This window comes from Procambarus clarkii, chromosome 35, assembly GCF_040958095.1.
Source record: "Procambarus clarkii isolate CNS0578487 chromosome 35, FALCON_Pclarkii_2.0, whole genome shotgun sequence".
Lineage (NCBI taxonomy): Eukaryota > Metazoa > Arthropoda > Malacostraca > Decapoda > Cambaridae > Procambarus > Procambarus clarkii.
In genome coordinates, this window is record NC_091184.1 from 34,660,886 (window position 1) to 34,683,114 (window position 22,229).

At 41.1% G+C, this 22,229-nt stretch overlaps 1 protein-coding gene across 3 annotated transcripts; it reads left to right on the forward strand.

The window, feature by feature from the left end:
• Window positions 1–929: 929 nt before the first annotated feature.
• Window positions 930–20,664, forward strand: LOC123768580 (zwei Ig domain protein zig-8). 3 transcript variants are annotated; one of them, XM_069336074.1, is made up of 7 exons: window positions 930–1,477; window positions 10,172–10,338; window positions 13,747–13,848; window positions 14,880–14,988; window positions 15,830–16,114; window positions 19,351–19,446; window positions 19,932–20,069. In XM_069336074.1, the coding sequence occupies exons 1-6, from the start codon at window positions 1,414–1,416 to the stop codon at window positions 19,425–19,427; spliced, it is 804 nt and encodes a 267-aa protein (XP_069192175.1). In that variant the 5' UTR covers window positions 930–1,413; the 3' UTR covers window positions 19,428–19,446; window positions 19,932–20,069. The 3 variants fall into 3 exon arrangements, with proteins under 3 accessions (XP_069192175.1, XP_069192176.1, XP_045615187.1); XM_069336075.1 differs by having other exon boundaries at window positions 19,351–19,433; window positions 19,932–20,068; XM_045759231.2 differs by lacking the exon at window positions 19,351–19,446 and having other exon boundaries at window positions 19,932–20,664.
• The last annotated feature ends 1,565 nt before the right edge of the window (window positions 20,665–22,229 follow it).

The window sequence follows — 22,229 nt, forward strand, 5'->3', positions numbered from 1 at the left end:
ATATATATATATATATATATATATATATATATATATATACATATATATATATATATATATACATATATATATATATATATATATATATATATATATATATATATATATATATATATATATATATATAGAAAATCCTGGCTCAACATTATTATTTTTATTGAAGTTACAGGCCGCTCCTGTCCTAGATGAGTCCACTACGGGCTCACCATAGCCCGTGCTACTTGGAACTTTTGGTTCCCAGTAGCTGAATCTATAACAATAACAACACCCTGGCTCAATCTATTTACTTCCCTTGTCTCTTTAGATTTTCAACCAGCTTCAGTGACAGTTGTCCTTCCTTATAGTAATGTACAAGAAACTTTCCTCAGAACTAATTTTTTAACTCCATAATGAAGAAGAGATTATATATTTATGTATATTAGGCTGGAATCGAACCAAGGACCAAGGTCGACCTACTAACCTTCACCCAGGATGCAACCCCTACAATAGTTGCCTAACTCCCTGGTGCCTATTTACTGATAGGTAAACAGAGGCATTAGGTGAAAGAACAAGTATCCAACCACTTCTGTTTCACTTTGTATTTACAAAACGACTTAATTTTTTTTCCATTTACATTTCTAGAAATTAAAAGAAAATTATTGATTATCAAATGTATTGACAATTAATCTAACTTGCACTCTATATAATAATTCCATTTATTTACCGAGTTGATTAACATTTCTAAAAAATTTAGATTAACAAATTCTAAAAAATTTAGATTAACAAATTCTAAAAAAATTTCTTGTTTACAAACTGTGGCAACAGCTATTTAATTCCCTAAGTGGCAACAGCCAGCGAGGGCGGGTCGGGCAGCAGGCGGTCAGTGTCTCGCTAGACGTCGTGGTGTGAGGGTGTCATTTACGCGCACCCTGCTCTCGCCTTCCCTGTACACGCTCTGAAATCAAAATAACACGATTTGATAGACACTACTTATGAGTTGATTAACTCGCTTTTTCGAAATAATAATGACCAAAACACGTGACCGTCTAATAAGATTTTTATCTATTGAAAAGGTGCTGAAAATTGACAGAGCTTGCTAATTATCTACCTAAATAAATAAGACAAATACAACTGTATTAAAAATGGATATAACTTAAGGATATTTTACGTGAAAAAACTGGTAAATATATTTTAAGAAAATAATAAATAGACCTAAAAAGATAACAGTATATCCAACCATTAAGACAATGGCAAGAAAAGCCAAGAAACTGAAAAGACACAGAAATTGCCGCAAAGGGATATATTAACATACTCATATCCCCCACCCCAACCCCAACCCCAACCCCTTCAGGAGAGAGCGGACACACCCGCAAGCGACCGCAGCTTGCGCCAGACTGACCCCACCCCCATCGCGCCGTCACAGAAAACGGGATCATGAGGAAGAAAATGGGCGGTGGGTTGGTTCTGGTCGTCCTGGCTGTGTGGTTACGCCCTTGTGGTGAGTGTGTGTGTTAGCGGGGGGGGGGGTGTTTGTTTACATTTACCAGGGGTGTGGTTGTTCATACCGGTGGTGGTGGAGGGGGGGGGGAGTGTTGCAATCGCCGATGTGGTGTCACGGCAGCTTATACAACACCGGTGTCGGGTGTGTCGACACCACTGGTGACATGAAGACACCACTGGTCACACTAGTACACCAGTGGTGACACACAATCACCACTGGTGATTCACAACCACCACTGGTGATTCACAACCACCACTGGTGATTCACAACCACCACTGGTGACACACTAACCACCACAGGTAACACACTAACCACCACAGGTAACACACTAACCACCACAGGTAACACACTAACCACCACAGGTAACACACTAACCACCACAGGTAACACACTAACCACCACTGGTAACACACTAACCACCACAGGTAACACACCACCACCACAGGTAACACACTAACCACCACAGGTAACACACCACCACCACAGGTAACACACTAACCACCACAGGTAACACACTAACCACCACAGGTAACACACTAACCAACACAGGTAACACACCACCACCACAGGTAACACACTAACCAACACAGGTAACACACCACCACCACAGGTAACACACTAACCACCACAGGTAACACACTAACCAACACAGGTAACACACCACCACCACAGGTAACACACTAACCAACACAGGTAACACACTAACCAACACAGGTAACACACCACCACCACAGGTAACACACTAACCACCACAGGTAACACACTAACCAACACAGGTAACACACTAACCACCACAGGTAACACACTAACCACCACAGGTAACACACTAACCACCACAGGTGACACACTAACCAACACAGGTGACAGTCCAAACATCATCCTGCCCTCGAGAACATCAATTCGCCTGAAAATGGTGTTTATTTCAGTAAGAACAGAAACTACACAAGACCAAATTAAGAAATGGAAGATAAAGGAGAAAATAAAGAAGAGCAAGAGTAAGAAGAGAAACTAAGAAGAGAGAAACTAAGAGGAGAACTCTTAATAAAGAGCACCTCACTTGACACTGCTCGCCCCCCCCCCCTGTGACCTTACCGGCTCCATCTCACTATTTGCACAAATCAAGACAGAAAATGAAAAGTTTTGCACAAATAAATGTCAATATGGAAAACGCAATTGGGTTGCAAATGTGAGGAGGGCAGGGGGGGGGGGGAGGGTAGGGGGGGGGGGCATGGGGGGGGCAGGGGGCAGAAGGAGAAAAGAAGGGCAGGATGATTGGGGGGGGGGGGGCGGGACTGGTGTTTAGAATGGGATTAAAATTATGTTGACTTTTGCACTTCAAAGCGACCCCCAGGTCATCTGAGGTCACCAGGAAGCAGTAATGATGTCAGCATTGTTAGCTAGGTCATCCGAGGTTAGTCAGGAGCAGCAACAATGTAAACACAGCAGGTCAGGTCATGTAAGGTCACGAAGGAGTAATAACGATTGAACCACTAAACGATAACATATAATACCATAGGGAACCATATCTCCACATACCCTTCACTTTACATCATTTCATTAGAAAACAATAAACATATAAAAACTTCAGTTTAGAAAACCTGGGGCTGTAATGGTTTACATTAAACACTTTACGGACTTGAAAACCACAACCCCCCCAGGTTATTATTGTTATTAACAACGTGGTTGTACTTCGGAACTCATAAACGGTTTGATAAATGCCATGATTGAGGGTCAGATGTACAGGTTTCGTAAAGGGTTGAGTAAATGCCTCATGAAATGTGGATAATTTTTGACTGCCTCGTGTCAATCGAGGCAATGGGGGGGCGGGCACCGCAGGTTGATCTGAAGTGGAACCAAATAAGTTCGTTTGTGGTTAGTCATAGAAGCGATGACCCCAGGTCATGTGACCTCAGATGACCTATAATATCGGGTCATCTGAGGTCACTTCGGAAGCGGGGTGGTAATCAGAATAGGTTACCTTGAACTTCGCACAGCAAACACACACACACACACACACACAGACACAGACACAGACACACACACACACACACACACACACACACACACACACACACACACACACATACACACACACACACACACACACACACACACACACACACACACACACATAAACATGCTTTCCATTCACTATAAGGCTTCCGACGTCATTTTGAGAGGTAGGAAACTTGCTTTTAAACCCTTGGGCAGGAAAGCCTTCCCATGTTAGGGAAAAAGTGATGCCATTATACGAGGCGTGAGTATGATTTATAAGACCCGGGTACACTGTTGAGATCAGGGAGAGAGAGAGAGAGAGAGAGAGAGAGAGAGAGAGAGAGAGAGAGAGAGAGAGAGAGAGAGAGAGAGAGAGAGACCCTCCCAGCTGGGTCTCTGAGTGAGAGACTTATTGTGACCCAGTCTTTCTCTCACTCCCAGACGAGAGAGAGAGAGACTCCCAGGTGTGTGTTTATGAGAGAGAGAGAGAGAGAGAGAGAGAGAGAGAGAGAGAGAGAGAGAGAGAGAGAGAGAGAGAGAGAGAGAGAGAGAGTCTCCCAGCTGAGAGCCTTAGTGGCTGGGCGAGGCCACAGGCAAATATTGAATAAAGACAAACACGACCTTCTATTTGAACCGTACACGGAATATAACGAAGCGGAGTACGCACGCACATACACACACACACACACACACACACACACACACACACACACACACACACACACACACACACACACACACACACACACACACACACCCATACACACTCCAGCAAGAATAGTTTAACTCCATGTCGAAACATCAACACAGCAAAGTCAAATCCAACAAAATATGTTGTATTTTCCAGGATATTCTACACAGTCCTGCTCGAGGTACTCCCGTACACACTACACCAATCTGCCATCGATGTCTCTACAGGATCCGACCTCCTTTGGTTATGGGGCCCCCCAGGCACCTTGCTTAACGCTTACCCTTGATAATTACCTAATCTTACAGATCCATGTTAAGTTGGGGTCAAGTTATATCGAATACATAAATCGCTTCCTGTATATGAAGTATATGATTACTATTGCGTACTGTAATCATGATGGACTTGGTGATGTTAGATGAGTAATGATGAATGTTGTGGTTGATCAGGTGATGCTCAATGCCTCATCACGTGATTATTGTGTGACTGAAGGTAGCGAAGAGGCTGAGTCTTGTTGGTATCAGTGAGTTTCTCTGAGGGCTCTGTTGACACCTCTTTCATTGCTAGATCACATACTAGACATGAGAACTCCCTTGGTTGCTTCAAGCGTAGGTTAGACGTACACATGAATGATTTGGGTAGCTGTAAATATTAGCTGACTCGTATAGGCCAATTGGCCTACCACAGTTTAATCTTTCGTTCAACAGCTGGGAAATACATCACCAATACACCCCTTTTACATGTTTGGTCTCGACACTCTCACGGTGGTAACAATATCTACCTTGCTCGGGGACCTTCGCTGGCCTGGCGTCTGCAAGGAATATTGAGGAGATAGCAGGGAAGCACTTTGAGTCAACATTTGCAAAGAGTTTCATGGTTGCCGTTGGCCAGGAGTTGAGTGTGTTTGGTCAATGTCCGTCAAGAGCTGTATGTGTGTTGTTAGTGTCTGGCAGAGGTTGTCTTTGGTCAATGTCTGCTAAGAATTATATGGGTTAATAATTTTGATCAAGAAGTTTCAGTTACAAGAACGGGGTGTGTGTGTGTGTTTGTGTGTGTGTGTGTGTGTGTGTGTGTGTGTGTGTGTATGTGTGTGTGTGTGTGTTTGCATGCAAGTATGTGTGTTCATGAACGTGTATATGTACGTTTGTGTGTGTGTGTGTACGTTTGTGTGTGTGTGTGTGTGTGTGTGTGTGTGTGTGTGTGTGTGTGTGTGTGTGTGTGTGTGTGTGTGTGTGTGTCTACACTCAGGAGAGTGTTCGAGTATATTTGAAGGTATGCGACCTTTGTCTGTATGTATGGATGTGTATGAAATCCTTATCTTAAGTCACAATTTAAATCTCAAACTCCAAAGTTTCTAAAATTTGTATATGTATAACCAAATTTAACATGAATTTAACTCTACAGAAAAGTATTTTCAAATCCTCAGATCACAACAGAGATAATGAAACATGGGTAGACATCCCCGTAGAGTTGTACAAAATAAAATAGTCTATGCTCTTGAAAACTTTTGCAAAGTAAGGGTTTAGAAACTAATTTGTATTGATACCATCTCGTACAAATATAACTAATCATAATGACACAGACCATTCACATAAGGGAGCCGGTCGGCCGAGCGGACAGCACGCTGGACTTGTGATCCTGTGGTCCCGGGTTCGATCCCAGGCGCCGGCGAGAAACAATGGGCAGAGTTTCTTTCATCCTATGCCCCTGTTACCTAGCAGTAAAATAGGTACCTGGGTGTTAGTCAGCTGTCACGGGCTGCTTCCTGGGGGTGGAGGCCTGGTCGAGGACCGGGCCGCGGGGCACTAAAGCCCCGAAATCATCTCAAGATAACCTCAAGGTAGATCACCAACAGCATTAACCCCACCACGAACACACGAGGGATCCCGCAGGTTGCATCTTTCCTGTCTGACATTTCATATCTGCCTTAAGACCATCTGTTTCCTAACTGACAGGTACTCCCTTATCCAGGCAATTAACCCCTGCAAACATATAACGTAACTATCCGCTATTTTTCCGCTTGATACAACTTGTAATAAAGTCATAACATCTTGTTATAACGTTTTAATGACGTAGTGGAACGTTGTTAGAACTGGTTATATTGGTTGTTACAACGTGTTAGGTGTTAAAACCTTTTTCAAACGTTGTAGCGACGTTTGCTATCTCTATCCTCTGGGGTAAGGATAGATCTATTGATCCATGTGTCCCTCAGTCCTTTTCCTGATTATTTTCTCTAATTCTGTACAGGAAATACACGTGTTAGAGCTGCATAGGTCTGCATTTTAGGTCTCTCTCTCTCTCTCTCTCTCTCTCTCTCTCTCTCTCTCTCTCTCTCTCTCTCTCTCTCTCTCTCTCTCTCTTCTCTCTCTCTCTGTCTCTCTCTGTCTCTCTCTGTCTCTCTCTGTCTCTCTCTGTCTCTCTCTCTCTCTCTCTCTCTCTCTCTCTCTCTCTGTCTCTCTCTCTCTCTCTCTCTCTCTCTCTCTCTCTCTCTCTCTCTCTCTCTCTCTCTCTCTCTCTCTCTCTCTCTCTCTCTCTCTCTCTCTCTCTCTCCCTTCTTCAGCATTGTTTGTGTGCATGCGTGCGTTTGTTTATGTGTGTGCGTGGGGACGTGCGTGCATCTGCGTATACATGCGCATGGTTGCTTTTGCGTATACATGTACGTGCGTGCATTTGCGTTTATAAGTGCGTGCATTTGCGTCTACATGTGCGTGTGTGTGTGAGCGTGATAGCGTCACGGATATATCCACACGGAAGAGTAGAAACACAAAGAGAGAATACAGCCTCCTCTCCTCTTCCCCCCTCTCTTCCTCTTCTCTTCTTCTCTTCTCCTCCTCCTCCTCCTCTCCACCTTCATCCCCACCAATCCCTCTCTCCCTCCCTCTCTCTCTCGCAAGATTTACATGACCCATCAGTATTCATAGCAGCCACTTGCCTCCTGCCCCTCTCTCTCTCTCTCTCTCTCTCTCTCTCTCTCTCTCTCTCTCTCTCTCTCTCTCTCTCTCTCTCTCTCTCTCTCTCTCTCTCTCTCTCTCTCCCTCTCCTTACAGCCTGCCTTACAGCCTGCCTTACAGCCTTCCTATCCATCCTGAATTCCCCTCTTACCAACCAACTTTAATGGCTTTCGTATAAAACTGGACGACCAATGACCTGTCGTAGTTGGTCCTCAGCTCCGTTTTCTTTTGTCATTTTCTTCCCATCTTCTCTCTCTTTCGGAGCTTATTTTCGTACGGTTTCGTATATGAAGCTTGTTAGGCTTATAAGGCCTCCCTTACCCACCGACTGGCCTTCCTTATGATGCTTCCCCAACAACTGTTTCCTCCTTAACATCCAGGTGTAAGGAAATGTGCCTGCCGTGGGAATCGAACCCAGGAGCTATTGGTTGTGATCCGACTGCGCAGACCACTGAGCTGTTTATGCAAGGCATTCGTAAATTGGTGTTCTGGGTGACGTGGAAAGGTGAGTTCAGGTGTGTTCGTTGGAGGGGGAGGGTGGAAGGGGGTGGGAGGGGGGTGGGAGGGGGTGGAAAGGGGGTGAGAGGGGGTGGGGAACGTGAAGGGGGGGGGGAGTTATTCGGGGGGTAGGAAATAATTTGGAAGGAGCCTGGAGTTCGCGTTGGGGGTAGGGGAGTGAGGAATTAGTAAATATAACTAGTATATATTAAAATATATATATATATATATATATATATATATATATATATATATATATATATATATATATATATATATATAATTAAGATTAGTCGAAGTATTAATTCGAGAATTTTACTCTTTTTAGCATTATTGTTGATGGAGTTTGTATTCAATTATGTTTTTATATATATAAATAAATAGGGAGGTGTCCCCGGAATTAGCATTAGGTAGGATGGATGAGCTATGTTGATAACAGAGCCACCAGATGGCACCACTCCAACTGCTCTTGCACCAAGTGTGTGTCAAATCCAAGTGTGTCGGATCCGAGTGTGTCAAATTCAAGTGTGTCAAATCCGAGTGTGTCAAATTCGAATGTGTCAAATCCGAGTGTGTCAAATCCGAGTGTGTCAAATCCGAGTGTATCAAATCCGAGTGTGTCAAATCCGAGTGTGTCGGATCCAAGTGTGTCAAATCCAGGTTTGTTTACGTTTGCGCATCTCTCTCTCTCGTCTAAGTTCAGCTTTTATTTCTAACATTAGCTAGACCAATAGAATACAAGTCATTGGGAGTTGATTGTATCACATATTATGACAAAAATGGTATTCATGAGAGAGAGAGAGCATTCAAATGGTACTTTTTTTTATTTAAGTAGGATACTACTGGATATTACATATTCTGCTTACGAGGTAAAGTGTGTTTATAGCTAAGGTCTGCTGGTGAACTCGTCTGACCTTTCTACAGCTGTTATCAAGCAGGAATGACTGTCTTTGATCTATGGGTGTGCTCTCTCTCTCTCTCTCTCTCTCTCTCTCTCTCTCTCTCTCTCTCTCTCTCTCTCTCTCTCTCTCTCTCTCTCTCTCTCTCTCTCTCTCTCTAGCTCTGTCTCTCTCTCTCTCTCTCTAGCTCTGTCTCTCTCTCTCTCTCTCTCTCTCTCTCTCTCTCTCTCTCTCTCTCTCTCTCTCTCTCTCTCTCTCTCTCTCTCTCTAGCTCTGTCTCTGTCTATCCCTCTCGCCCGCTCTCTCTCTCTCTCTCTCTCTCTCTCTCTCTCTCTCTCTCTCTCTCTGAATCTTTCATCAACAAATGCCAGTTGAGTTAAGAGATGCATCAGTAAAGTTAGAAGTGTTCACATTGCGGGATCGAACCCTAGACCCCCGGATGTTTCAAACCATCACACTCCTCAATTTTGTTCATTGCCACCTCTCGCTAGCTCTCTTGGGCGCTCTCTTGGCCGCTCTCTTGGGCGCTGTCTTCGGCGCTCTCTTGGGAGCTCTCTTCCCCCTTCTCAATTATGCCTACGCAACACTACTGATAAAAACAATAATAATAAATAGTGTCCATTTTATTATTCTAATATTATTATTATTAGTAATAGTAGTATTATTATAAATTATTAAAAATTATTATCATTAAATTTTGCCAAAACATTATTCAATCAATTTCTATTGCTAATTGAAATTGAATGACAGACCCGCGTCTCTGCAGTCAACTGTACCGTTGATACAGCAATAGAATATAACAATGTAGCATATCCCTTCCTTATATTTCCAAATATTCATTCACAATCACAATCCATTCACAAGTTGCATGGACCAAGTATATAGTGAAAATATGACTTTCTTACTTTTGAACACTGAAAAAATTTATAATTCATAATAATATATTAAATTATTAAAGCCTATTTCAAAGTAATCCAATGTATATCCAAGAATTTCGAAGTAAATGATAGTATATCAAACAATTTCAAAGTAAATGATAGTATATCAAAGCAATTTAAAGTATTTCAAAGAATGTCAACGTATTTCAAAGTATTTAAAAGAATGTTAAAATATTTCAAAGAATTTAAAAGAATGTTAAAATATTTCAAAGTATATCAAAGCAATTTAAAGTTTTTCAAAGACTGTCAAAGTATATCAAAGTATTTTAAATCTAACTTAAATTATATCAAAGAATGTCAAAGTATTTCAAATGTAACTTAAATGATATCAAAGTATTTCAAAGTAATTCAAAGTATACCAAAATATTTCAAGGTATATTACAAAAGTTTTAAAGTAATTCAACCTATTTTAAAATAATTCAAAGTATATCAAAGTATTTCAAGGTATATTAAAAAAGTTTTAAAGTAATTCAACCTATTTTAAAATAATTCAAAACGTATTTTGAAGTAATTTAAAACGTATTTTAAAATAATTCAATGAATTTTGAAGTGATTCAAAACATATTTTAAAATAATTCAACGTATTTTAAAATAATTCAACGTGTTTTAAAGTAATTCAAAACATATTTTAAAATAATTCAACGTATTTTAAAGTAATTCAAAACGCATTTTAAAGTAACTCACCGTATTTCGACGTATTAACAAAGGTGTTCACCCCACAGGTGCCGACGGCTGGCGCCATGATGGAGTGTTTCCCTACAGTAAACACTCCAGGGCTGCCAACCCTCGGAGAGTCACGCCCGAGCAGCAGAACAACACCGTCGTACTCGCGCAGGTTGGCCGCACTGCCACCATCAAGTGCTATACCCATTACCTCGGCGACGAGATGGTAAGTTTCCTCTCACCACCCCACTAAGTTGCCTTCGCTAAGTTGGTCTCCAGGACGCGTTAAGCAAGCGCTCAGAGTCTAGTAAGTTGGTACCCTTGACATAGTAAGCTAGCCTCTACTGACGAGGTAAATTTTCTCGTAATACACAGTTAATTATACTCTCAAAATTAGTGTTAGACTCTAAAAACATTAGTAAGTTAGATTCCCAAAATATAGTAAGTTAGACTCCCTAAATATACCAAGTTAGACTCCCAAAACATAAGTTCCCGTATAGCACCCAGTTGGAAGGTGGAAAGGGGCTATTAACTCTAACAACAGAAGGGTCAGATCGCTTCACACGCCTCGTAATGGACAGTCTTTACCCATTCCATCTCACATTTGCCCTCACTTACTCCTTTCCCTTTTTTTTCCCCACATACCCCTTCCACCCGTACCCTTCCCCCTCCCACCTCCAGCCGTGTTGGACAATGTCAACAATAAAATGGCGTAAATTGAGTGTACAGAAGAGCCGATCCAACAATTTGGTCATGAACTGGACAGGAGAGGAGAGACAGAAGAGGAGAGGAGAGGAGAGGAGAGGAGAGGAGAGGAGAGGAGAGGAGAGGAGAGGAGAGGAGAGGAGAGAAGAGGAGAGGAGAGAAGAGGAGAGGGACAAGACGAAAAGGAACAGGAGAAAGATGGAGTCATGGGTAGAAAAGGACTATTGAAAGGAAGGCGGAAAGGTTGGGTTTGGGTAGGTATGGCAAAGCGTAGGAAGGTAGGAAGAGAGAGAGAGAGGTAAGGGGAGATTTAGAGAGAGGGACTTAATGAGAAAGATGAAAGAGGGAGAGGAGGAGAGGTAGACAGGAAGCAGGGAAGGAAAGGGTACTTTCACTTCCCCACTCTCTGTACTGACAATTGTCCGGTTCAGGAAACCTGACTGCTCTTGCGGACCACAAGACCTGGGGTCAGATTCACGAAGCAGTTACGCAAGTACTTACGAACGTGTACATCTTTCGACAATATTTGACGCCTTTGTTTACATTTATTAAAAGTTTACAAGCATGAAAACTTCCCAATCAACTGTTGTTATTGTTATAAACTGCCTCCTGGTGTTTCGGAGCTCATTAACTGTTTAGTAATTGTAAACAAAGCCGCCAAAGATTGAGAAAAGATGTTCAGGTTCGTAAGTGCTTGCGTAACTGCCTCGTGAATCTGGCCCCTGGCACCTCAGCTGTGGACTTAAATGTGTGCTTGTGTAGGGACTCATCTGTTAAGTGTAAATGTTAAGTCATCACCTTAAGTGGGGGGGACTCATCTGATTGTGTTTAAGTGTGTGTGAATGGGGAGGAGGGGGGGGGAAGTACTGCCTCGTTGACTTAATACCTTTGCTTATTGGCTCATTAAGCAGCTGATCTGGTTGTTATTTTCACAGGTGATCGTTAAATAAGACGTAATAGAGATCAACGGCATCATCTCTTGGCCCCCAGCATCTGCAAATACTTTAAGAGTAATGCTTTGATAACTGCGTTCTAGCTTTTAAACCCATGTGCAATTGCAGAAATTATATAATATATAATACACACACACACACACATATATATATATATATATATATATATATATATATATATATATATATATATATATATATATATATATATATATATATATATATATATATATATATATATATATTTCTTGTAGCAGAAATATTTGTTGTTGCTCTTTAATGCTTGGTCACATGTGGAAAAAGTTTATTATAAACCCCCATTTTAAAAAAATCCTTAATAGTTGTGTTTTGTGAATAAATATTTATATAAATGAATATAAATGAATATATAATAATAATAAGTGATATATATAAGAATAAGAATAAGTGAATATGTAAAATAAAACTTGTGAAAGTTTTAGCCTTATAATTTCTTTTGTAAATACCTTAATTACCAATTCCAGAGGTTAGCCAATTACGGCTACATGTCGTAGACCTATTCGTAATGGCTTAGGGTTAAATTAGTTAAGCTTTGTTACTGTGTTAGTTAAGCCTTGTACTTTGTTAAATTGCTGGTAATAAGTCTTTGATCAAAAGCGCTTTTTTCCATATGATCCAGATGAACCAGCACTGATTTTAGGGTGAATTATTTGCCTGATATCTTTTTTACAAAATGTCTGCTCTAGCGCAAAAAAGTTTACAGGAATTTAACGAAGTTTTAAATGACAAACTTTGACCAACTCCGCCAGGCTAAGCAGTTTATAAAGATATTCAGCGCGTGATGCTTCCTGTTTCAGAAAGGAACAGTTCTTACGTTGGTAAACAACTTCGAGAAACATTCAAGAAGGAAAAAATACGGGCTCACCATAGCCCGTGCTACTTGGAACTTTTTGTTCCAGGTAGCGAATCTTTAACAACAAAAATAACAACACATTCAAAAACATATTTGTTCAGCTTGTGTTTACGGCCAGTGATTTGGATGTTAGTGCGTGAACTTAGATTTGCTGTTATGAATTTGTTCAAGTAATCGAGGTATAGTAGTTAGTTGACAATATTCGCAGCTAGCTCACATTTTAGAAAAAAACTTTGAATATATTGTTAGATTAGGCTAGATTAGTCTATGCTAGGCTTGGTTAGATTAGGCTAGATTAGATTAAGCTAGATTAGTCTATGCTAGGCTAGGTTAGATTAGGCTAGATTAGATTAAGCTAGATTAGTCTATGCTAGGCTAGGTTAGATTAGGCTAGATTAGATTAAGCTAGATTAGTCTATGCTAGGCTAGGTTAGATTAGGCTAGATTAGATTAAGCTAGATTAGTCTATGCTAGGCTTGGTTACATTAAGCTAGATTAGATTAAGCTAGATTAGTCTATGCTAGGCTAGGTTAGATTAAGCTAGAATAGTCTATGCTAGGCTAGGTTAGATTAGGCTAGATTAGTCTATGCTAGGCTAGGTTAGATTAAGCTAGATTAGTCTATGCTAGGATAGGTTACGTTAGAATAGATTAAGTTTACTTTGATAGTTGTACAAAGATTCCAAGAACGCGAAAATGGATGAATTATTTTACATATCAATAATGTCCATAACTCTAAAAGAAATACCTAAAATTGCCTGAGAATCGCGTTTCAAATCGATAAAAAAAATCAAAGTAGTACAGAATAAACGAGATGAAATACAATAAATTATAAAGTCAATAAAGAGTGTAATGAGAGAGAAAAGGAAGAAAACCAGGAGCTGGAGAACGGACAGTATATCAACCCAGAATACGAGAGACACCCCCGACATCCGGGCTCCGTCAGGGAATGGGAATATTTGTTTCTCATTTAGATGCAAATGCAGGTTAATGAATTGGGTTTTGTGGAGTGGAGGAGGTTGTTGGCGGCGTGTAAGCCTGTGTGTGTGTGTCTCACCCCCCTACCCTTCCTCTCCCTCCGGCAGGTGACCTGGATGAAGAGGGACGAGGACCAGCTGCTGACGGCTGGGGGACAGGTGTACTCGTCGGAGGACAGGTATGCCGTGACCCACGTCAGACACCAGAGGGTACGTCGACCGCCTTTGTTCTGTCTGTCTGTCTGTCTGTCTCTCCTGTTGGGTGTTCCTCACTCCTGACACAGCTGCACTGGTCCTTGACCTCCCTCACACACACACACACAGTCCTACTCTACATATTTGTAATTTATCGTAAACGTGGTCCCATTAACAACAATATATATATATATATATATATATATATATATATATATATATATATATATATATATATATATATATATATATATATATATATATATATATATATATATATATATATGCCTAAGGCACAACTCTCCTAAACACGAGAGTTAAGTATACAACTTTAGAACACTTTCCCACCAGGAGACTCGAACCCTAGCCAGCACAGAAGCCTTCCAGCAACTGGCATAACAGGTACGCCTTAACCCGCTCCACCACCTGCTCAGACCCTTAAAAGAGATGGTAATTTCGGAGTATTTAAATACACCAAAGATCACCACCTCCCAAGAGCACTAGAGCAAGTGAGGGGTCATTTAGACGTTAATTTCATCAAGTCCCTGTTAATATGGGAAGACACAGTGTCTATGCTTAAGGCATAGACATTACCATCTCTTTTAAGGGTCTGAGCGGGTGGTGGAGCGGGTTAAGGCGTACCTGTTATGCCAGTTGCTGGAAGGCTTCTGTGCTGGCTAGGGTTCGAGTCTCCTGGTGGGAAAGTGTTCTAAAGTTATATATATATATATATATATATATATATATATATATATATATATATATATATATATATATATATATATATATATATATATATATATATATATATATATATATATATATATATATATATATATATTTATAATCAAAACCCCAACCTTGCAACATGTAAATATACAATATTTACCACAGATTTTTAACATACAACTGTTACCACAAATTAATGATTCTATTTGAACCCAACCATACAACCCATGGTGTTGGCGTGCATGGTGACTGACCCCCTTGACGTTCCTGTTGACCCCCTTGGCGTGCGTGGTGACCCTTGACCTGACCTGGAGCAGCTGTGGGAACTCTCGGTGAGGGACGTTCGCCAGAGTGACGCTGGCCTCTACGAGTGTCAACTCACTACTCACCCTCCAGCTTCACTCTTCTTCACTCTCAAGGTTGTTGGTGAGTGAGTGGTTGTGGGGGGGGGGTAGTTAGTTAGCCTGGTAGGTTGTTAGGGCGGAAGGGAGGATAGCTTGCTAAGGAACTAGGGGGAGATAACTGGTTAAGGAGAGATGGGACGTGGGGTTAGTTTGTTAGGAAAGGTTGGGGATAGATTGTTGGAATGGGGAGTGGAAGGGACCGGTTAATATGGGATAGGAGGAGGTGACGATAGGGTACAGGTAGACAGCGGGTTGCGGGAAGTTGATAAGTCAGAGAGGGGGGAGGGGAACAGGAGAAAAAGAGAGTACTAAACGATAAAAAGGGAGAATTAGAGAAAAAAGAAAAGAGAATTTGGTGCAGGGGGTACTGACGTAGACTAGAAAGCTAAGGTGTATCTATTGGGATTGTATTTCAACATGCCATCATTGCCCCATATTATATAAGCTTCATTATATAAGCTTTAACTCTTAGTTTACATTTAAAGCACCTCTGATAATGTTGAAGTTCATATCGTATTTCCATTGCAAAATGTTTAACTTTAACTACAATTAAAATGACATAATTTAAACAAATTACTGCGAATGTGTAGTTAGCAAGTTGCCGAGGCCAACTCGCGGAATAATGCCAGTTATTAGTCAACAGTCGCAGTTCATAACCGCTAATAAATTATACTCTACCTTGTATGTATTGTCATAATGCCTGAAGTTAGTATGATCATAGAAAATGGAGAACAATAATTTCACAACTGCCTGTACGAGGTCATCACTATCAGGGTACGGTAGCGCTTCCTGACACTGCAGTCAAAATGAACGAGCAGTTAGGAAAGGGTAATAGTACCACCACCTGAACGAGGCTGTTACAGAGGCGCGAGCGGTGATTGGAGGCGGGCCAGAGGTTCACGTCCACACCGGGGGTCGACTCCGGCTCCACTGCACGGTGGAGCTTGCCACTGAGCCTCCGGATTACATCTTCTGGTTCCACAACAATACTATGATCAACTACTCCCCTCGACGACCCTTGAGAGTCGTCAAGCACCACCTGGCTAGCTCCCTCGTCATCTCCAACGTGACGTGGGAGGACGCCGGGTCGTATACCTGCGAACCTCACCTCGCTCGACCTGCCAACCTCACTCTCCATGTGGTGGAAGGTTTGTATGGAGGGTTCGGTTCGTTTTGGGGTTCGTAATACAACGCACGGGTTAAATGCTCACTTGTTAGTGAAAGAGATTGTCTTGTTTTTTTATACTGAAGTCAATTTCACTGTGTTCGAATCAGTGATTCGAATTGAACTATATATATAAAACTACAAATAGTTGTATAAATTGTGTGCGTGTGTATGTGTGTTGCTCACTTGTTTCGAATCAGTGATTCGAAACAAGCTTCACTCACTCCCAGTTTGAAACTTTAAAAACGTCATAAATCAATTGTAAACACCTAACCCTAACCTAACAATATCTTATGATATTAATAAGAAAATATTGAGGACAGTACCATGTGATTGAATCCGCTATCAATGACGCCCCAGTGTTCGATCCCATCGTCCAGCCCCCGTGTTTTCTCATAGATAAATCAATCACTTGTGATTGAATGTTTCATATGAATTTACATTAGTTAAGATCCCGTTCTGTATTCCACAGAACGAAGGGGTTCACCCTCTCAGGTCCCAGAGGTATACGTCAAATAATGACATTATTATTGCGAATGTTAATTTTTTTTCTTATGAAAAATGTTAGGTAGCGTCCTCTATCCTTCAGGATTATGAATGGTATATCCAGTGTAGTTCTGATGATGGGACGTGATGTGAACATTATAAGTAGAACATAAGTGAACATTATAAGACAGGCCTTTCCTTGACAAATGTATAATGATTTTACTAAGCTCCTTCAGCACTTGCTGCAGTGCCGTCTCTTCCTCTTGGAAATAACAAATATTGGTGCATTTTCACTTTTCATTTTCGAATGCAACACTGGGAATAGTGATATTGACTTTCTGCTCTCACGTTTGTTGCTGTATTTTGCGTTGCTTGTTTTCGTTTGAACTGTTGTATGTTTCTGTTTGTTCTCTGGCTTGTTCCTGGCCACCCTTCACTCTGTTCCTGAACACTTTTACTCACTCCAACTTCCAAAACAGTGATGTATTGTGTGAATACTGGATACCGCTGATGTCACCCTTGGCCATCCTCCATAACCTGTGGAGGATTTCACTCCTGTGATGTCACCCTTGACCATCCTTCACAACCTCACGTCACTCCTGTGATGTCAAGTTTGGCCATCCTCCACAACCTCACGTCACTCCTGTGATGTCAAGTTTGGCCATCCTCCACAACCCTTCACAATCCTTCATAACCTCACTCTTAGGAATATGTTTATTGACTATTTTGCATTATTTACAAGGACTCTTTTAAACTCATCTTTCATAAGACGACTTCGATACGATAATGTGCATTCCCTTAGCATTCTGGTCGCCTCCTACAAGTGGTCTAATGTCCCCTCCTCTTCCCCCCCCCCCGAAATGGTGTGGTCTGCTCCCTTCCTCAGTGGTCCAAACACTGACCGGCGACCAACGAAAAATCCAATTTAAGTTTTCCCCGAACGTGTGTTGCAAGTTGATTGTCCGTTCTTTTAGGAAATTCGCATTGAGTGGTCTTTTTTTCTCTCTCTTCCTTTTCTTATGTTTCTTATATTTCCTTCCTTTTATTTTACTTATTTTTGTTCTATATATTAATATTTTTTTTTAATTAGTTTAATTTTGTTGTGTTAAATGTGGTTTGTTGGGTGATTGTTTGAGACACTAACTACGTTGTTTGATTGTTTCATTGTAGTTTTTATGATGAATGTTCGTGATGTATGACGAGGATTCGTAAACATACACGCATTTTTTTGTGGCGTGCGTGTGTATTTTCTACAGTATTTGTATTTACTATTTGTGCCTGCTGGATCGAGGTGTTAGCTCCTGGGCCCCGCCTTTCTAACTGTCTGTTGTTTAATGTGCGGATTCTCGAACTGTTGTTTCTCTTATTATATCTGATGCTTAAATTTCACCATAAACACACACACACACACACACACACACACACACACACACACACACACACACACACACACACACACACACACATGCCCAGGATGCAGCCCGTAACAGCTGTCTTACTCCCAGATACTTCTTTACTGCTAGGTGAACAGGGCCATCGGGTGAAAGAATGCCCATTTGTTTCTGCCTCGACCGGGAATCGAACCCGGGCTCTTTGGGTTTCGACTCCCTAGTGCTGTCCGCTCAGCCTTTTACTTGCTTCTGTGTACTCACCTAGTTGTGCTTTCGGCTCTTTGGTCCCGCCTCTCAACTGTCAATCAACTGGTGTACAGATTCCTGAGCCTACTGGGCTCTATCATATCTACATTTAAAACTGTGTATGGAGTCAGCCTCCACCACATCACTGTCTAATGCATTCCATTTATTAACTACTCTGACACTGAAAAAATTCTTTCTAACGTCTCTGTGACTCATCTGGGTACTAAGTTTCTGTGTCCCCTTGTTCGTGTCCCACCCGTGGTGAAGAATTTGTCTTTGTCCACCCTGTCAATTCCCCTGGAAATTTTGTAGGTGGTTATCATGTCTCCCCTTACTCTTCTGTTTTCCAGGGATGTGAGGTTCAGCTCCTTTAGCCTTTCCTCGTAGCTCATTCCTCTCAGTTCCGGGACCAGCCTGGTGGCATACCGCTGGATCTTCTCTAACTTTGTCTTGTATTTAACTAGGTATGAACTCCAGGCTGGAGCTGCATACTCTAGGATTGGTCTTACATAAGTGGTATACAAGGTCCTGAACGATTCCTTACACAAGTTTTTAAAGGCAGTTCTTATGTTGGCCAGTCTAGCATATGCCGCTGATGATATCGTTTTGATGTGGGCCTCTGGGGACAGGGTCGGTGTGATATCAGCCCCAAGATCCTTCTCTCTATTTGACTCTTGCAGGATTTCACCTCCCAGATGGTACATTGTGTTCAGCCTCCTGCTCCCTTCGCCTAATTTCATCACCTTACACTTTCCTGAGTTGGACTTTAGCAGCCATTTTCTATACCATTCCTCCTAGACCTGTGTGTGTGTGTGTGTGTGTGTGTGTGTGTGTGTGTGTGTGTGTGTGTGTGTGTGTGTGTGTGTGTGTGTGTGTGTGTGTGTGTGTGAGAGAGAGAGACGCTCACAGACCGTCTAACCACTAGAGTGTGACAGGCACGGGACTTGATTACGTCAATTGGAACGCCACATTAAAATTCCTGTTTAGTGAGCAATTTGTCTTGCCTATTGTTTATTTTTCAAATATTATGAATTATGTGAGAAAGTTGCATGAACGCGCAAGCCATATATCACTAAGAACTCTTTGACCCGGCCAGGATTCGAACCCATGCCGTCCAGGATCACCCCTAAACGTACACAGTACCGTGACCACCGCACCAATGATCGTCTATAAGGATTGGTCAGTCAGTTGTGTAATTATCACTGGTGTAATTTTTACAATATGTTGTTGTTTAAGATTTGCTTACCTGGAATAAAAAGTTCCAAGTAGCACGGGCTATGGCGAGCCCGTAATTTATAGTAATGCAAGTATATGCAAGTAATTGATCAATATTTATAAAGTTTATTTTTTATTAATTTGAATAATATTTTAGTTTTATTCTTAACAGAGATCTGAATGAGAGTTACCCATCGAGATCATAATTTATTTAACATAACTATTATATTAAGATTACTATTTTTATTATTATTATTATTTAAGATTTTCGGTCTAAGAATAAATTAATTTGTAAAACTTTTACCCATTGGAACTTGCCATATTAGTCATTTTCCTTATTTTTTTTAAATAACTATTTTAAGGATGACTTATCTGTTTTCACTCTAGATAACATAAAAATTTATGTGACTATATAATATAGATTATCGATAGTCTTTATATATTTCTAACATCTAATTTCAGGTGAAAAACACGCTGCTCTTCACAAGGGTCACAACGATGGGGCGGAGCAAGAGGTCGCAGCCTCTCGGAGCTCCTCCCACTGCCTCGCTACGCGGCTCCTTATTGGCTACTGCTGTTTGTTGACAAATTTAATTCACGCCTACTTTGAATATCTAACCTCTAGCGGCTCCTCGTGGTTATGAAGTGTGGGAAGCATCACCTGTACTGTGTGTCTTAACTGAAAAGAATCTTCGTTAGATTTCGTATGTGGTGGTAGTTGGCTAATCATGACAAGTTAACTAGTGTCTCATTCGCGAAGCCTCGTACCCAGAAACTGTCTGGCGCCAAGGCCGTTCGTTCCCAGCATGAGAACGGTCCACGGTCCCACAAGGTCCCACATGGTCCCTCATGGTCCCACATGGGACATGGACGGGTCCCCACCTCATTAAACCGGAGCAATACATCCCGAAGCTTGGCGACGGTGCGCTCTATTCAACCTACAGCGTCGTAGAGGGGGAAAGAGAGGGAGGAAGAGACCTGTTGACTGCCCACACCCTGGTAAGGTGTATACAGTACTCCGGACGCATCTTCGTCTGACTTCATAGCCATCTGAGGTCCTCAGGAAGGGTTGAGGACATCATAAGTTGCTGTAATTAATGTGGTGTGCAATATTGCTCGGTAAAGCATTGCGCTTATCAATGTAATGTGCAAGTTGACAAATTGCAATAAAGTTCCATTTCTTGGGCGCCTCTGAGGCTGTATTTCCTTTCAAACATTAAGACAATATACAAATGCCTTCCACTTACTTTTGTATGATCCCCACCAGGTCATATATGACCGCTAATAGCTAATAAATGACCATCACCTGCATATGTATATGACATTAGCCTATTCATTACCTCAGTCTACGTTTAAGTGGAAGTTTACATATAATATCCGCCAGATTACATATAACTAATCTGCTCACGTTTTAGAAAATGGTAACGAACTATTCAGACAAAGGACTTTCAGTTGACGTAGTATGCATGGGCTTCCCTCACACTTTAGATAATGAGAAAATCCGTAGGAGCCGTGATGTGGGTTCGAACCTATGCCGTGGGTAGTCCCGTGTGGTACTTTTTATAATGTACCACGTGAAAGATTGGCTAGAAAATTACAAACACATAGAATGAATGTTAAAATTCCTAAATGTATACAGCATTGGTTTAAGCAGTGTCGTCCTAAGTCGAAATGAATCTGACTGAAAAATATGATGAGTGGGGTACCGCAAGGTACTATACCCTCGAAATACTGAACAAATTGGAGGATATTGATCCAAATCACTTCTTTAAAAGGTGAGATATAACACGATCAAAGAGCAGCGATTTCAAGCTCAACAAGCCACAATGTAGGACAGAAAACCTGAGATGCTTTTTCAACCACTGGGTTATAAACCCATGGAACTTCCTACCCTCCAAAGCCATAAATGTACCTGAATTTACTTGACGGGCACATCTCTGTAGTGTCCCCGACGAGGACAGGATGCCGGCGCCTTATCAGAAGTCTCCCAAGACATTACTTCAGTTTAAAATCCAGTTGGAAAAAATCATCTAGACAATGGGAGGAGGGGTATCCTTCGACAAGGCGCCGGCTTCCCTATCTCCGTCAGGGCCATTAGAGAGAAATTGAACTAAAAGTAATTACGGGTAAATAAAATGGGTAGAGCCGAATATGCTCGTTTTCTCTATATCCTTAAAACACAGAAAACGAACATTGTGAGTTACAGTGTGAGTGTATAACGATGTTGGTACTATCAACTATAACTACAATAATAATAATAATAATAAGTATTAACTAGTATGTACCATATAGCATCTGATGGTTTAGTTCTTTTATTATATATCCTGCCCGAAACGCTGTGCGTACTAGTGGATTTTACAAGAATGTGAACACATCATGCTATGTACTCTCATAAACCCAATGTAACCTCTTGTATATACAGTATATAAATACAAAATAAATAAATAAATCCTCATAGCCATTCAATGAGAGGCAGCGCACATCATACCGATCCTGAGTTATAGTGGAAAAAGATTACAGAGACACATAATGTGCTCAGAAAATGAACCCCAATATTCGTTTAACTAAGTTACAGCATTGATGAGCAAGTTACAGAATTCCTTAAATTTTACATTAACACTATTCACAATTGTTTAGATACAGGATAACGTAAATTTTAAGAGAACAAACATGAGTTTAAACAGAAACTATCAGATCACAATTGGGTATCACATATAACAAGTTTGAAGACGGTAGTGGGTGTGTGTGTGGACAAAAGAG

Excerpts from the sequence above, each read along its gene's own strand:
- LOC123768580 (XM_045759231.2), top strand. The coding sequence starts at position 1,414 with ATGAGGAAGAAAATGGGCGGTGGGTTGGTTCTGGTCGTCCTGGCTGTG. Across the intron at positions 13,849-14,879 it reads CCCACGTCAGACACCAGAGG|CTGTGGGAACTCTCGGTGAG; the intron begins GTACGTCGACCG and ends GACCTGGAGCAG. Across the intron at positions 16,115-19,931 it reads CACTCTCCATGTGGTGGAAG|GTGAAAAACACGCTGCTCTT; the intron begins GTTTGTATGGAG and ends ATCTAATTTCAG.